Source organism: Equus quagga, chromosome 12 (assembly GCF_021613505.1).
Source record: "Equus quagga isolate Etosha38 chromosome 12, UCLA_HA_Equagga_1.0, whole genome shotgun sequence".
NCBI lineage: Eukaryota > Metazoa > Chordata > Mammalia > Perissodactyla > Equidae > Equus > Equus quagga.
This window is the reverse complement of record NC_060278.1, coordinates 81,736,596-81,750,851: the sequence shown is the minus strand read 5'-3', so window position 1 is coordinate 81,750,851 and position 14,256 is coordinate 81,736,596. Positions and strand designations below refer to the sequence as shown.

The 14,256-nt window shown below is 50.9% G+C and overlaps 2 protein-coding genes across 2 annotated transcripts; both read left to right on the top strand.

Moving 5' to 3' along the window:
* Positions 1 to 1,469: 1,469 nt before the first annotated feature.
* LOC124248261 (progonadoliberin-2) lies at positions 1,470 to 4,188 on the top strand. The gene is made up of 2 exons (XM_046678115.1): positions 1,470 to 3,609; positions 3,732 to 4,188. The coding sequence occupies exons 1-2, from the start codon at positions 3,300 to 3,302 to the stop codon at positions 3,956 to 3,958; spliced, it is 537 nt and encodes a 178-aa protein (XP_046534071.1). The 5' UTR covers positions 1,470 to 3,299; the 3' UTR covers positions 3,959 to 4,188.
* A 787-nt stretch (positions 4,189 to 4,975) lies between these two features.
* Positions 4,976 to 6,760, top strand: MRPS26 (mitochondrial ribosomal protein S26). Its single transcript, XM_046678114.1, has 4 exons — positions 4,976 to 5,354; positions 5,431 to 5,577; positions 5,659 to 5,782; positions 6,526 to 6,760. Exons 1-4 carry the CDS (start codon positions 5,131 to 5,133, stop codon positions 6,658 to 6,660), a joined length of 630 nt encoding a protein of 209 aa, XP_046534070.1. The 5' UTR covers positions 4,976 to 5,130; the 3' UTR covers positions 6,661 to 6,760.
* The last annotated feature ends 7,496 nt before the right edge of the window (positions 6,761 to 14,256 follow it).

Below are 14,256 nucleotides of genomic sequence, written 5' to 3'. Positions count from 1 at the left end.
CAAGGAGGAATTATCTCAGCTCTTTGCTCCCCTTCTCTCCCTCAGCTTATAAGGTATTACTCATCCCTTCCTTTTCACTCCTTTCTTTTCCTTGTATTACTCAGGGCTCACATGGTCGCAAGAGACATGAACTGACAGGAACTAGTCTAGGCTAAAAGGGGAGTGTATTGGGGCTCACATGGCACAATTGTGTGAGAAGGGCAGGGTGACTGCTTCATCCAGTGCCCACCCCTCAGCCAGTCAGTCATGACCCATGGGGTAGAGCAGGGGTGAGGATTTCTCAGAAGGAGAGCGGCATCCAGTGCCCACCACACATCCAAAACTTGGGCCTGCCACACTCTCAGAGACCTCACTTCATCCAGTCAGCCCCCTCCTGGGTTTTCAGTTTTCTTATAATGCACCCTCTCTCCACCCACTGCCACCCAAATGCTCGTCTTTCACTTAAAAAAAAAAAAAAAAAAAGCACATCCCCAAGGTCTAAGTTCTTCCTTCTTTATGCTAGACTTCTTGAAAAGTCTACACTCTCACTTGTCCCTCTTCCCCACTTCATTCCCACACATTCTTTTCTTATCCCATCTTGTCAAGGTTGCCTCAGTGCTGAGCCCCAGGGATCCAGTGTCTGTCTGTCCACTAGTTCCCCACTTGGTATAGTGATTCCCTTCTGACTTGTATCCTCAGTCTGTAGCTGCTCCTCTGGTGTCTCCTTCCTCAGAGGCCAGGCATTCCTGTGGTCTGTATGGTGTGCACCCTGAGCTCCAGGTCCACATATCCTCCTTCCTGCTGTGACTCTACTAGGGTGGCCCAGAGGCACCAGTCTCAGGCTCCCCATACCCAAGTGTTCACCTAGTCTCTCCAGAGTCCACTGCCCTTTCCTGCAGCCCTCCAGCATCCTCTGCCCAGCCCCTGCTCACCCTCATTCCCACCACGCCCCAGCCAGGATCCACTGGCAGTTCCTGTGTTAGCTCTTTTCAGTTTTCTTCCTTACACTGAAGCCCCCACTGCTGCCTGGTTTGTATGACTCTGGCTAACTCTGCATCCCTCATCCCAGACCACCTGTTCAGGGGCTTGTGCCCCTCTGTGCTCTGACAGCACCTGAGCATGACACTCTAAACCTCTGCTTTCCCAGCTGACTATAAGCAGCTCTCAGACTGGAATGATGTCTGAGCATTAGTTGGAGCTCAGTGGTGAACAAATGGCTTTCTGTGTCCTGCTGAGAGGGATACGAGGATGAATGCCAGAGTTTATGTCTGGAAGGAGACAGCAAACATTCCTGAAAAGTTAAGCATGTTGCCAGAAAAAAAGGTACCAGAGCTTTCCCTGGGAAGCTTGGTTGTTCTGGTGTGGATTTTTCAGAAAAAAACACAAATTACAGAAAAAATAAAAGCACCCCATTCCTCTTTAAAATAAGCACCAAGGACTTTGAATAAAAGGTTCTATAAACCCAAACGAGAACTAAGCTAGTTTATTGAACTCAAAGAATCATTTTCACTAAACCACAAAGCAAACGTTTTCCTAAAAACCTACTTGGTTAACCAATGCATAAAGGAACAAAGTCTGTGTATTTCCCAAAACAATTTAACTGAACATACAATCGACACGTTCGTTTTAGGTGCTTGCTAAATAAGTCAGTTTGGAAATTCATCTGTGCCCTCCTGCCTGGGCAGCTGAAGTCCAGGTGCCCAAGACCGATTGTAGTACCCATTATGCCATCCCCTCCCCCATCTTTGCCACAGGATTTGATGCACATGCTCTCCCAGTGACTGGCCACCACGATGCCCAACCTGACCCTGGCCCTCACATTTGCTGTTCAACCCAAATGCGGAGATTGGCTATTAACCCTGTAAATAGGCCTCTGCCCCCCAGAGGCTGATGGTTCATGGTGGAAAGCTGAGCTGACGCAGACTGAGGGGCGGGAGCCTGTTTCTAGCATCCCAGGGCAGCTGTGCCTGAATCCATGTGTGGTACTGTGCTGAGCACAGGATGTGGAGGGTTTGGAACCTTGGGAGGCAAAATTATTCCTACCCACTGCTGATAACCCCACAGAAGCTGCACTGCCCCCTTAGCTGGGCCCCCTCTCATGGGCCTGCTTGGAGAAGAGAGAGGCCACCTCTGGGTAGGTGTGCCTCACCTGAACCTGCCTCCAACTCAAGTGACCCAGCCCTGGTGCCCAGGTGTGTGGATGAGGTCTGTGCCACCAACCCATTTTACAGGTGGGCAAACAGAAGCCCTCAGGGAAGGTGGTCATAGCCTCCCCCAGACCTCTTAATTCTTAGGCTGCCATTTTTCCTCTGAAGAGAGTTCTGAGCTGGTTGGGACCCAGGGAGTCACCAGGCTTTCCCCCTCTCCCAGCTACAATTTCCTTTTCAGGTCACGGTGGGCTGTGAGGGCTTTCTAGACCTAAGGGCAGGAGCGTGAGGATGTGCAGCCTGGGAAGTAGTAAGATGATTCTCCAGGGCACGGGCCAGGCTGCAGCAGGAGCCCTATGACTTCAGATCCCTGGGAAGATGCAGGGAGGGAGCATCTGTCTGGTGATCCTAGGGCCAGCACTGAACGTACACCAGGAAGGGAAAGGGGTAGGTGGCGAGCTGCTCCCTTCCCTCTTTGAGATGTCACTGCAGTCTTGGCCTGGAGCAGGAGGTGGAGCCACCTGATCAATAAGTCTAGGGCTGGCTGGCTGTGGTCCCACTGCTGCCTAGAGGAGCCACCTCAAGGAGCCACGCTGTCCACAGCTCTCCCTTGGTGAGTGAGGAGGCTGCCCTCTCAAGGGCTTGGACTTCTGGATGGAGTTCCATCCTGGGTGCATGGCACACTGCTCCTCTTCCCCTCCCAAGTCCCTCTGTCCCTGACTCATGCCCAGAAAACCCCCTTCTACTCGTCCCCCAACAACACTCTGTTCCTGTGCCTGTGGCCCCTAGCATGGGAGGAACAAGGGGTTAGAAGCACTTGTCCCTGTCACCACCACACATCCATTCCACATTTCTAAGTGCCATGGAAGAGATGGCAAGCCACAGAGGAAAAGGGCAGGGAAGTTGCCACTCTGGTCCCCCAGCACCGGGTGCCCCAAGTGCCCCCACATTGCTGCCTGTCTCATGGAGAACTCCCTGTCCAAAGTCTCTGTACCCCTCTCCAACCTTCTCCCACTTCTGGAATCCCTGAAGGAAGAAGGGGTAGGCCTGACCAACTAGGGAGGACCCTCAGCTGGCGAGGCTGGGAGTCTCTGTATCCCAGCGGCTCTGGGAGAAAGCTAGTTGCCAGGAGCCCTCAGGGTCCAGACTCCTGTACTCCTGGGATGAGGAGCAATGGCAGAAGAGAGAAGGGCATTGGGAGACACTAAAGCTGCCCCTGAAGTGCCAGTTGTCCAAGGGGACCCTCAAGGAAGAGGCAGGGCGTATGCATGGGAGTGTCAGACTCCTTCAGTGCTGTCCACTATACATGGGAGCAGTGCTGCCATGGCTAGCTTCGGGCTAGGCCTACTACTGCTGCTGCTGCTGCTGCTGACCACCCACCCTGGAACTTTGGAGGCTCAGCACTGGTCACATGGCTGGTACCCTGGAGGAAAGCGAGCCTCTAGTTCACCCCAGAACACCCAGCATGCCCTTAGGCCCCCAGGTGGATGATGGGTTTCCTCACCCTGAATGAGAAGAAGAAAGTGCTGGCTGGGGCTCCTTCACCTACCTTGAGCCTTGGGTGGGGGTAGGGAGGGCAGGCTGCAGCCTCAGCTCTCTGCTGAGGAAGGATCCTGGGCACTGCAGCAAGCAGCCCAGGCCAGATTGCCCATAGCTACCCAAGCGATGCCCTGGTTCCCCATGAGGACAGTGTGCTCTGGGAGAGCAGGACCATGGCTCCGTGGCCCCTCCACGGGAAGCAGCACCTGGTACAGAGACTGCTGGTAAGTAGGGTGACAGGCCCCCAGCATTGGCCACCAGTAGCCATCAAGACTAAGAACTGGGGGTTATGAGGGGAGGGAGGCATGGTGAGATACCACTGAGCTTGGTGCTCTTGCTGCCCACAGTATGGTGCCATCTGCTATCTTATTTCCCAGAATTCTACACAATGTGTAATACGTTTATGTTAAAGTAAAATCACTAGTGGAGTAGAAGAAGATAATTGTACTAAAAACCTCCATAAATAAGACAGTGGTGGCGGTGGGATTCCCCAGGCTTCTTAACAGTCAAGAGAAACCAGTAAGTCTCAAGGTGGGCAGGCCTCTGGCCAGGGGGCGCCCACTCACACTGATAGGCAGCAGCAGGGCCCTGAGAACCGTGCTCAGTGACATGTGCAGTAGGAATGACTGGTTGCAGAGCTCCGCAAGGCCATAGCAGAAGATGAGTGTGGGGAGATGGTTTATTACTATTTTACAGATTGTACTTTAAAGTGCACCAGGGGAGTACAGTAACTAAAGGAGAAAGGGGTAAATTTTTCTGTGAGGCAACACCTTATCGCCTAATTTAAGTCGGTGTTAGCTCAGATTTTCGCATATCAAGTTTGTTTAGGGTGCGCAACGCCGCATGCCCAGGGAGCTAGAGAGACCCGACGCTGGGTTCCCTAGGAGCCGGAGCGCGCGGGGCGGGGCGAGGGGCTTGGGTCGGACGACGGACGCGACGACACATATCCGCACGACGTAGGAGCAGGCAAGGGCGCACCCTGGTCGGCGAGGCTAAGGCGGGTGGGGAGGGGAGGCGAGGGGCGGGCAAGGCCGCAGGTTGGCGGCCAGGTGACCAGATCTTCCGCTGGAATGACCGCACCATCCTCCCGCAGACCGGACTCCGACCGCCGCCCCCCGCCGCCCTCCAATAAAGATGTGAGGTGTCCGAAGCTGTTGCCTCGGGTTCTGTCCTTCGTCCTCTCCCTCTCCCACCCCTACCAAGACCGTTCCCTGCGTGCGGCTAGAGGGACGCTCGGCTCGCAGGCGGAAGGGACACGGGGCGAGGCCGGGCCCCGCAGGGAGGGCGCAGCCCGGGCCCGCTGGCGGGGGGCGGCTGCAGACCCGCAGGCTCGCAACCTGCGCCGCTAGCTCCAGAGGGTGGGGGTGGGAGTGAGTAGCCTGCGGACTACACGTTCCGTGCTGCCCTGCGGCCGCTTCCGGCCCCCGTGATACTCTGCGGCACGCGGACTCGGACGGCCTCGGTCATGCTGCGCGCGCTGAGCGTTTTGGGCGCGCGGCCCCGGTGCCGGGCCCCGTGCCAGCCCCCGGCCCTGCTGCTGCTACCCGCGCGCGGCCGCAAGACCCGCCACGACCCGCCGGCCAAGTCCAAGGTCGGACGCGTGGCGACCCCGCCCGCAGTGGATCCTGCGGAGTTCTTCGTGCTGACGGAGCGTTACCGGCAGTACCGCCAAACCGTGCGCGCCCTCAGGTGTGTGTGACGGAGGAGAGGTGTGTCGGGGCGGGCCGGCGAAGAGGGTGCTGACTTTGGGCACGTCTCGGTCCAGGCTGGAGTTCGTGTCCGAGGTGCGGAGGAAGCAGCACGAGGCCCGGGCCGGGGTCCTGGCAGAGCGCAAGGCGCTGGAGGAGGCCGCTGAGCACCGCGAGCTGATGGCCTGGAACCGGGCGGAGAACCAGCGGCTGCAGGAGCTGCGGTGAGCGGCGGGCCGGGGCGGCGCCGCTGGGCGGGCCGGGAGACCCACCCGCGCTCAGGCTCAGCCTCTCGCCCTTCCCAGGATAGCGAGGCTGCGGCAGGAGGCGCGGGAGCAGGAGCAGCGGCGGGCGGAGGAGAAGGCCCGCCAGGCCCGGGAGGCGCAGGCCTGGGCGCAGCTCAAGGAGCAGGAAGTGCTGCAGCTGCAGGTGGGCCGCGTGTCCAGGGGGCGGGGCTGCAGCCGGGGACTCCTCCTGTGCGGCGGTGGGCGTCCTGGGCGCAGCCAAGTGGGGCGCTGGCTACGTGCTAAGAGAGGCAGCGCAGCCTGAGCCTTGAGAGAAGGTTAGCAGGTGACGATCCGGGAGACGGAGTGCAAGGAGAGTGCCTGTCGGGCGCAAAGACCCGAGGTGAGAGTTGACACTTGAAAGTGTTCCAGTGGCTCACGGGCGGTAAGCCGATTTCTGTGGGAGGGACTCCTGCCGTCCGCAGGGAGTTTGTATTTTGCCTTATGGGTGATAAAGTCACCGAAGGGTTAAATATTCTGGGCTAGGATGGCAGGGTTGAGACTCAAAAAGCAGCGAGACATGTTAGGAGTGATCCAGCGAGAATGGATGAGGCTTGAATAACAGTAATAGAGAGAGGAGGAGGAGTTTGAGAGAGTCTGAGAGACCCAGGCCACACTGAGGGACTGACTCCGCCCAGCGGGACCGAGATCCCTGCAGCTGGTGTGCTTGGGGTTCTGGGCTGAGGTGTCCAGCGGACGATTATCTAAGAAAGAGGAATGTGGCACGGCTGCCTGACCTCCTTCCACTGGAAGGTCAGTGAGGCACTCAAAGAGCACCTAGGCTCCAAGCATCCTTCCCAGGAGAGAGTTGCGGCTTCCTGAGTGGGCTGAAGCCCAGCAGGCATGTGCTGGGAGCTCCCATTCAGCTGGCCTTCTCTCTCCCAATAGGAGGAGGCGAAAACCTTCATCACCCGGGAAAACCTGGAGGCGCGGGTGCAAGAAGCATTGGACTCTCCGAAGAGCTACAACTGGGCCATCACCAGAGAAGGGCTGGTGGTCAGGCCGAAGCACAAGGGCTCCTAAGGGCCCAGTAAAGACAGTGCCCATCCAAGGACCATGCATGTAAGGGGTAGGAGGGTTGGGCCTGATCTGGAATAAAGCAGTTGGTGTTTCCCATGCAGAAGGAGGCTCAGCCTGTTGCCACACAGCCCTCGCGTTCTGGCCTCTGCACCTACCACTTGCTCAGAAACTCCCACGCACAGTGCTCTGCCCTGCACTCATGTGCAGCTCTCACAGAGCACCAGACCTGAGGGGTGTCCATCTCACAGAGGAGCAGATTGGGCCATAGTCCCTGTGGGCAGCCAGGTCATCTCTTGAGTATCCTCGAGGGCAGGGGTTGGCAAATTACAGTTCTTGGGCCAAATCTGGCCTGCTGCTTGTTTTTGTAAATAAAGTTTATTGGAACACAGTCACACCCATTCATTGACTACTTTCACACTACAGTGGCAGAGATGAATAGTTGCGAGAGAGACCATATGACTTGCAAAGTCTAAACTATTTGTTATATGGCTTTTTTATAGAAGTTTGCTGACCCCTGAACTAGGGCTTTGGTTCCAGCCAGGAGCAGGTCTCATGTCTGATACCTGAGACATAAGCTGACCATTGGCCAAACACCTGCTTCAGTTTCACCCTGGGCTTTGCTGGCCAGGGTCTGGTGTGCCCAAGCCACAACAGGCAAGGAGGAGACCCCATTTCTTCTGGTGGTCCTCTCCACCCGTGGCCTCAGTGACCCATGTTTGCCTTGGCATTACCAGCTTCCTCAGACCACACACCAGAATTGTGCTGGGAGGGGAGGCCTAGTTGACCAAGGTTTTACAAGGTCAGTGTGGTTTGTCAAGCACTTGGACCAAACCCTATGGGTACCAGAAGTACTTGGGATTGCAAGGTTAAATAAACGAGCATATAGATCCATGGCCCCTATTCAGATGCAGGCCCTCAAGCAACATCTGGGATGAGATTGAAGAGACATGTTTCTCTGAGCCAGAGCTGCTGGCCCTTTGCCACCTTCACCTGAACTTGCCCCGATACCACCAGAGGAAAAAAACCAGAATCTCAGCTTCTTTCCCCAACTCCCATGTTTTAGAAAGGATCTGGGAACCCCCAAGAAAGGAAAACCTTTTAGGGAATATGAACAATGGCTCACATTCAGGTGAGGAAGCAAGTAATAGAGGTGCAAGCAGAGGGCCAGTGGTTATAATAGTGCCTTGCACCCAGCCCTGATCAGGGCACTGCACCCCTGAGGGCAATGGCTTCCCTCCTCAGGCTGGTAACAGAAGCTCTTCGCTTCCCTGGCACTGAGGCTGGGCACTGCACAGTGGAGTCCTTGATTTCAGGTGCTCAGCATAACTTCTGGGGTGAGAGCCAATGGGCACACCTTGTGGGCCATGGATTCGCAACTGTGCCCACAGCCTTGGGCTTTATTGTGAGGCGTGGACCTTCCCCTGCAGTGGAAGCCTTTGGTAAGCTTTGACATGGGATGCTGGGCCCGGGTTTGGAAGTCCAGTCCCCGCCCCTCTGCACCAGCATCCAGACAAGCCATCTGTCTTCAGGTAAAGGAGACAGTGTCATACCTTCTTAAAGCTCTGTCTTTGGGCTGCTTTTCTTCACTGCCAACCTTTACTGTCCTGCATGGGACTGTAACTCATTAGGTTTCACTGCTCATGCCAGTATGTCATGAAGAGCCACCCGTAAACCAAGTTTCAGCATTTGTATTCTCTACCCACAGCATCTCACTGGTATAGGCACAAATAGGTAGCTTACTGGTACCTTTAGGGTTAACTCACGCCCAGTCCCCTCTGTACCTGCGTCTAATGGGTCATAGAGTACTGCTATGTGCACAGGTAAGCTGTTAGATAGTATCTAGTCTGGGTTGCAGAGTTGTGTGGTATCCCACAGAGGAATGCCTATCTCCAGTAGAACCATGATGGGCATGGTCTTGCTCAGAATCACCAGGGTCTCTTCCTGATAACTTTTTTTTTTAGGAAGATTGGCCCTAGGCTAACATCTGCTGCCAATCTTCCTCTTTTTTCCTTTTCTCCCCAAAGCCCCAGTACATAGTTGTATTCCCTAGTTGTAAGACATTCTAGTTCTATGTGGGACATGGCCACAGCATGGCCTGATGAGCAGTGCTAGGTCCGCGCCCAGGATCCAAACCAGCAAGCCCTGGGCCACCGAAGCAGAGTGTGCAAACTTAACCACTCGGCCACAGGGTTGGCCCCCACGAGGGTCTCTTCTGATTCTTACCTTTTAAGTTCCAAATATGGTTTGGGTCTGCTGCAGACCATGTGAGCCTGGACCTCCTAGAGAATCTTCTCTTGCTCAAGACTCCACTTGTGGGTAGTAGATTGGAGGGCTACCCGGTAAATGCATTTGGAGCACGATACCCAAGTGTAAGTGCTTTCACCAAGGTTTCAAGAGGCCCACAGTGCTTTGTGCACAATGGGGTAGAGAGGCTACATTGGAGGACAAGCATGGTTTGTGTTTTACTTGTGGGGAGAGGTTTGCTGACCCCCCAGGAACTTTGCTGAGTGAGCAAAATTTTTCCCAGGATTTCTCTCCCCTATCAAACATAAGTGTTTTACCAAAACACTCAGGATTCCTGTCCCTTCCAATTCTCCAGGGTAAGCAGCATGACATCAATGAAGTGGACCACCGTGATTTCTGGGGGGTAGGTCATCAAGGTCTTGAGGATTGGGTTGTACACAACTTACAGCTGTTCACTTCTTGCGCTGGGTGGTGATGGTCTGCTGCTGCCAGGGGAGAGCAAATGCTTGTAGTGGTCCAAGTGGACAGGAGAAGAGAAGACAGCATTTTTAGGCATGGATGGGTGCTGGGTGCCTCCTTAATCTGTTCTGTCGAGACCACACTAGACGTGAGTAAGCCTGAAATCACCCATATTTTTCCCGTATATTCCAAATTTTCTGTGTGGAATACAGTCACAGGTGTCCAATATTCCCTGAAATCTTTGGGAAAGCTCCCCCAGAACTTATCCTGTGGTTATTTTCCTGGCACACGTGCAGAGGTAAAATGGATTCCTAGGAAACAAGCCCAGTTGACTGCTGAAATAAGGACAGTTGTGAATTCTGACAGGAAGAGTCAAGCTTGGAACTCTTTTTTCCTTCCCAAATAGGAAGTCTGAAGCATATTTGCAGCCCCAAATCCTGAGACAGGCAGGCATTTCTCTTGTTGGGTGCTTCGATGAGTATTTCCTCAGTGCAGGTAAGTGCATAAACCATAAATGTGAACATCCATGTCAAGAAACAGAATACTCTGGGTCTAATTCATAGTTCAGTTTACAAGGGCTGAGATCAAGAACCCGTAAGGAAGAACACTGTGCTGCCACAAAAGGGCCCAGTAAAGTGACGTTAAAAAGTCAGAGCTGCATAAGCCCCAGCCACAGCAGTGCTCCACTGGTCACTCCACTAATGGCTCACAGATACCCAATAATCTTCCCCAAATGTTGGGGCATTTCGCCTTGCTGAGGGTAAGAACGCAGGTAAGTGGTTGGAAGTTTCTGGGAAGTTGTGTTCTAGTTCATGCTCTTTCATTTTTTCATTTTAATGCTGGCTGCCGGGGGAGAGAGGGTCTGGGAGTGGAATTGTGCGTCTGGGAAATCCAGAACAGATATAAACGTCAACCACGGCGGCTGCCCCTTCGCCCGTCACTCCCAGAGCCTGAGCCCTCGGGTGCTGGTGCTGGCTGACCCGCAGCTGCTCCTGTTGGGACTGCAGCACTCCTGCAGGAACCCAGGAGCCACGCTCATCCCGCTTCTGCCGCTGCAGCTGCCGGAGGTGCCCCAGAAGCTGAGGGGAAATGTGGAGTCGCCTTCCCTCTGGCCTCAGAAACAGATCTTTTGTCGGTGACTCCTAGGTTATTGTCATACTGGAAGCCAGCTGGCAGGGAAGTCTGGGAAATGCAGTGTGCAGCCTCGAGCCTTCTGTGGAGCTGAGAGCTGTGGATGAATGACTGGTATAAACTAATTCTTTAGAAGCACTATGTCTCACAATTTATAGTATTTAGAGTGGGATCGGCAGAATTGTTTTGTGTGGACTTTTTTGAAATAAGAGGATGAAACTTGACACAGGAATATATTTTGACAATTAGGGATTTATACTTTCTTAAATTCTGAAAAAATTATCAATAGCTGCAAACATAGCCTATCACTAGCTTGTTTTTTAATCTGAAAACATTCTGATACTTTTAAATGTAATTTTGTCTGAAAACAAATATAGTTCACTTCTAACTTTTAATAATTGACAAACTGTATTCGTCAAGAAGGGTTTCATGTAAAATATCTTCAAATTAACGTTTGGCAAAAGTCATCATTAAAATATATATTTTTGAAAACAGTTTATAAGCAGCTGTTCTACCTCCCTTTTATCATTATTTATTAGGATTGTCACTTCCTTCTGTGAGACACGTCGTTTTTTGCCTCTGAATATTTTATTGCTGCCTGTGACATTCAGCACTTAGGAAAAAAGTTTAAATAACGAATTTCCAGTATTTCAGTTACTTCCTGACCTGGTGAAATTTGTGTTTGTTTTGGGGTGATCTTTGCAAGTATACTAACTGTTGTTAAGGGGAAAACTGATTTGGGGATGACTTGAGCTGCTTAAGTCACACCTCGTGGTTTCCTGAGCCCTTTTGTGAGTTTATAATAGAAATAAAATAAGACCTTGTAAAAAAAATCTCCCAGAGAGATGGGAGTGTTTGCATGACTGCTCCGCTCACTGCTTCAGCCCATAAATCCATAGGAATAAATTAAAATGAGAGAAAGCACTGTGAGAGGCTAGGTAGCTTAGTGGTTACAAGCCTGGTGCAATCTGCCTGGGTTTGAACCCCAGCTACCCCTTTACTACCTTGAGTGTCTTTGGGAATATTTCGTAGCCTCTCTGTGCCTCAGTTTCCTCAAAAGCAAAATAGGGATAATACTGGTATCTACCTCTGAGATTGTTGTGGCAAGTAAATGAGACATTCGTGTAAAGCTAAGGTCAGTGCCTGGGAAGCAGTAAGTGCTCAGTGTGTGTTAAATGCTGTTGTTGTTATTTTTCTAATGAAGCTAGAGAATGGCCTCAAATTCATACCATTGACTAAGAAGAATTACATGCCACGTACAGTCAAACTGGGAAGGAATTTCTGGAGGAGGCCAAGATCTGCCCTGTGGTTCCCCTTATCTCCAGCAGAGGGCAGGCTCATCAAGACAGTGACAAGGCCCTCAAAAATGTAAAACTGAAATATAAGATTGGTAAATTTCACTACATTCTTTTTTTTTTAAATGAAAGAAAGGGGGCCGCCTGGTGGTGTGGCAGTTAAGTTTGTGTGTTCCACTTCAGTGGCCCAGGGATCGTGAGTTTGGATTCCTGACACAGACCTATGTACCCACTTAACATGCTGTGGGATGCATCCCACATATAAAGTTGAAGAAGATGGGCACAGACGTTAGCTCCGGGCCAATCTTCCTCAGCAAAAAGAGGAGGATTGGCAGTGGATGTTAGCTCAAGGCTAATCTTCCTCAAAAAAAAAAAAAAGAAAAAAGAAAGAAAGAAAGAAGGAAGGAAGGTCTTTAGGAACCTAGGTAGATGTTGTCCCAGGCTCTCCTCTACAACCAGTCTCAAATCTGTTGCTCTCTGTGCATTTGCAGCTTCAGTCTCTGTCTCTCATTTGAAAGTAAGTTGCAGACATCATGACACTATACTTTATCTCTAAACACTTGAACATATATCTTTTCAGAACAAGGTCATTTTCTAAAATAACCATAATGCCATTATCTACCCCAGAAATCAAACAACTCCCCATTTCCTCCTCCCCCTAGCCCCTGGCAACTACCATTCTCTATGAATTTGACTACTCTGGATATCTCATGTAAGTGGAATCATGCAATATTTGTCTTTTGTGACTGGCTTATTCCCTTAGCATGATGTCTTCAAGATTTGTCCATGTTGTAACATGTGTCAAAATTTCCTTCCTTTTTAAGACTGAATAATATTCCATTGTTGTATATACCACATTTTGTTTATCCATTCATCCATCCATGGCCACTTAGGTTGCTTCCATCTTTTGGCCTTTGTGAACAATGTTGCTGTGAACATGACTATACGAATCTCTCTTTAGGACCATGCTATCAATTCTATTGGATATATACCTAGAGGTAGAACTGCTACATCATATGAGAATCTTATTTTTAATTTTTTGAGGAATCACCATACTGTTTTCTGTGGCAGCTGCACCATTTTACATTCCCACCGATGGTGCACAAGGGTTCCAGTTTCTCTACATCCTTGCCGACACTTGTCATTTTCTGGTTTTGTTTGGTTGGATGGTTGGTTTTGATAGTAGACATCCTGATGGATGTGAGGTGATATCTCATTGTGATTTCTATTTGAATTTTTAAATGTTGATGAAGCCTAGATTATCAATTTTTTTCTTTTATGGATCATGCTTTTGGTGTCACATCTAAGAACTCATTACCTAATGACAGGTAATGAAGATTTTTTCCTACTATTTCTTCTAGAAGTTTGATAGTCTTATATTTTACATTTAGATCTATAATCCGTGTCAGTTAATTTTTGTATAAGGTGTAAAGTTCGAGTCAAGTTTCATTATTTCACATATGATGTCTAGTAGTTCTCAAAACATTTGTTGGAAAGACTGGCTTTTCTCCTTTGAATTACCTTTGAACCTTTGTCCAAAATCACTTGACCTTGTCAGTTTCTTGGTTTTGACAATGTGCTGTGGTTGTGTAAAATGCTATCAATAGGAGATCTTGGGGGAAGCTGGGTAAAAGGTATAGGGTAAATCTTTGTGCTATTTTTGCAACTTTTATGAGTCTTTAAATATTTCAAAATTTGATACTTTAGAAATCGGTTGTGTTTGTGTGGGTCTATTTTTAGACTCTCTATTCTGTCCCTCTGATCTATGATCTGTGTGTCTTGATTTTTGTAACTTTATGGTAACTCTTTTTTTTTTTTAAGATTGGCACCTGAGCTAACATCTGTTGCCAATCTTCTTTTTTTCTTCTTCTTCTCCCCAAAGCCCCCCAGTACATAGTTGTATATTCTAGTTGCAGGTCCTTCTAGTTGTGCTATGTGGGACATTGCCTCAGCATAGCCTGATGAGTGGTGCCATGTCCGTGCCCAGAATCCAAACTGGAGAAACCCTGGGCCGCCAAAGCGGAGCAGGCAAACTTAACCACTAGGCCACTGGCCAGCCCCTATGGTAATTCTTAAAATCGAGTAGTATGATTCCCCCATCTTCATTCTTCTTTTGTTACTGAGCCCCAAGGGACTGGTGACCCTCAAGTGGGTCCTTTTGCCTGGAACCTCCCGCGCCAATAGAATGAGAACAAGTTCGGAATAGCAGAGCAGAAACGTTATTCATTGATCAATGAATGGAGGAGGCAGCGCTCATGCTCTAAAACGCCTTCTCCCCAGAGAGGAAATAAGCCGGGTTCTTATGGGATGTGAAGGGGGAGGGGTCTCACTCGGGGCGGGGGCATTTGGGGCATGCACAGATTTTCCTTTCTTGGAGATGGCGCCTTTTGCACAGGTTTCCTTTCGCGCATGGCACCGCATCGCCATCGTGGACCTTTCTGGTTTGGACTGGTTCTGCCGTTTGGCTACC

What these genes read in the sequence shown, in the direction of transcription:
- LOC124248261 (XM_046678115.1), top strand. Translation starts at nt 3,300, where the DNA reads ATGGCAGAAGAGAGAAGGGCATTGGGAGACACTAAAGCTGCCCCTGAA. An exon ending in GCATGCCCTTAGGCCCCCAG is followed by an intron (nt 3,610 to 3,731) that starts GTGGATGATGGG and finishes CTCTCTGCTGAG; the next exon opens with GAAGGATCCTGGGCACTGCA.
- MRPS26 (XM_046678114.1), top strand. Translation starts at nt 5,131, where the DNA reads ATGCTGCGCGCGCTGAGCGTTTTGGGCGCGCGGCCCCGGTGCCGGGCC. An exon ending in CAAACCGTGCGCGCCCTCAG is followed by an intron (nt 5,355 to 5,430) that starts GTGTGTGTGACG and finishes GTCTCGGTCCAG; the next exon opens with GCTGGAGTTCGTGTCCGAGG. An exon ending in CAGCGGCTGCAGGAGCTGCG is followed by an intron (nt 5,578 to 5,658) that starts GTGAGCGGCGGG and finishes CGCCCTTCCCAG; the next exon opens with GATAGCGAGGCTGCGGCAGG.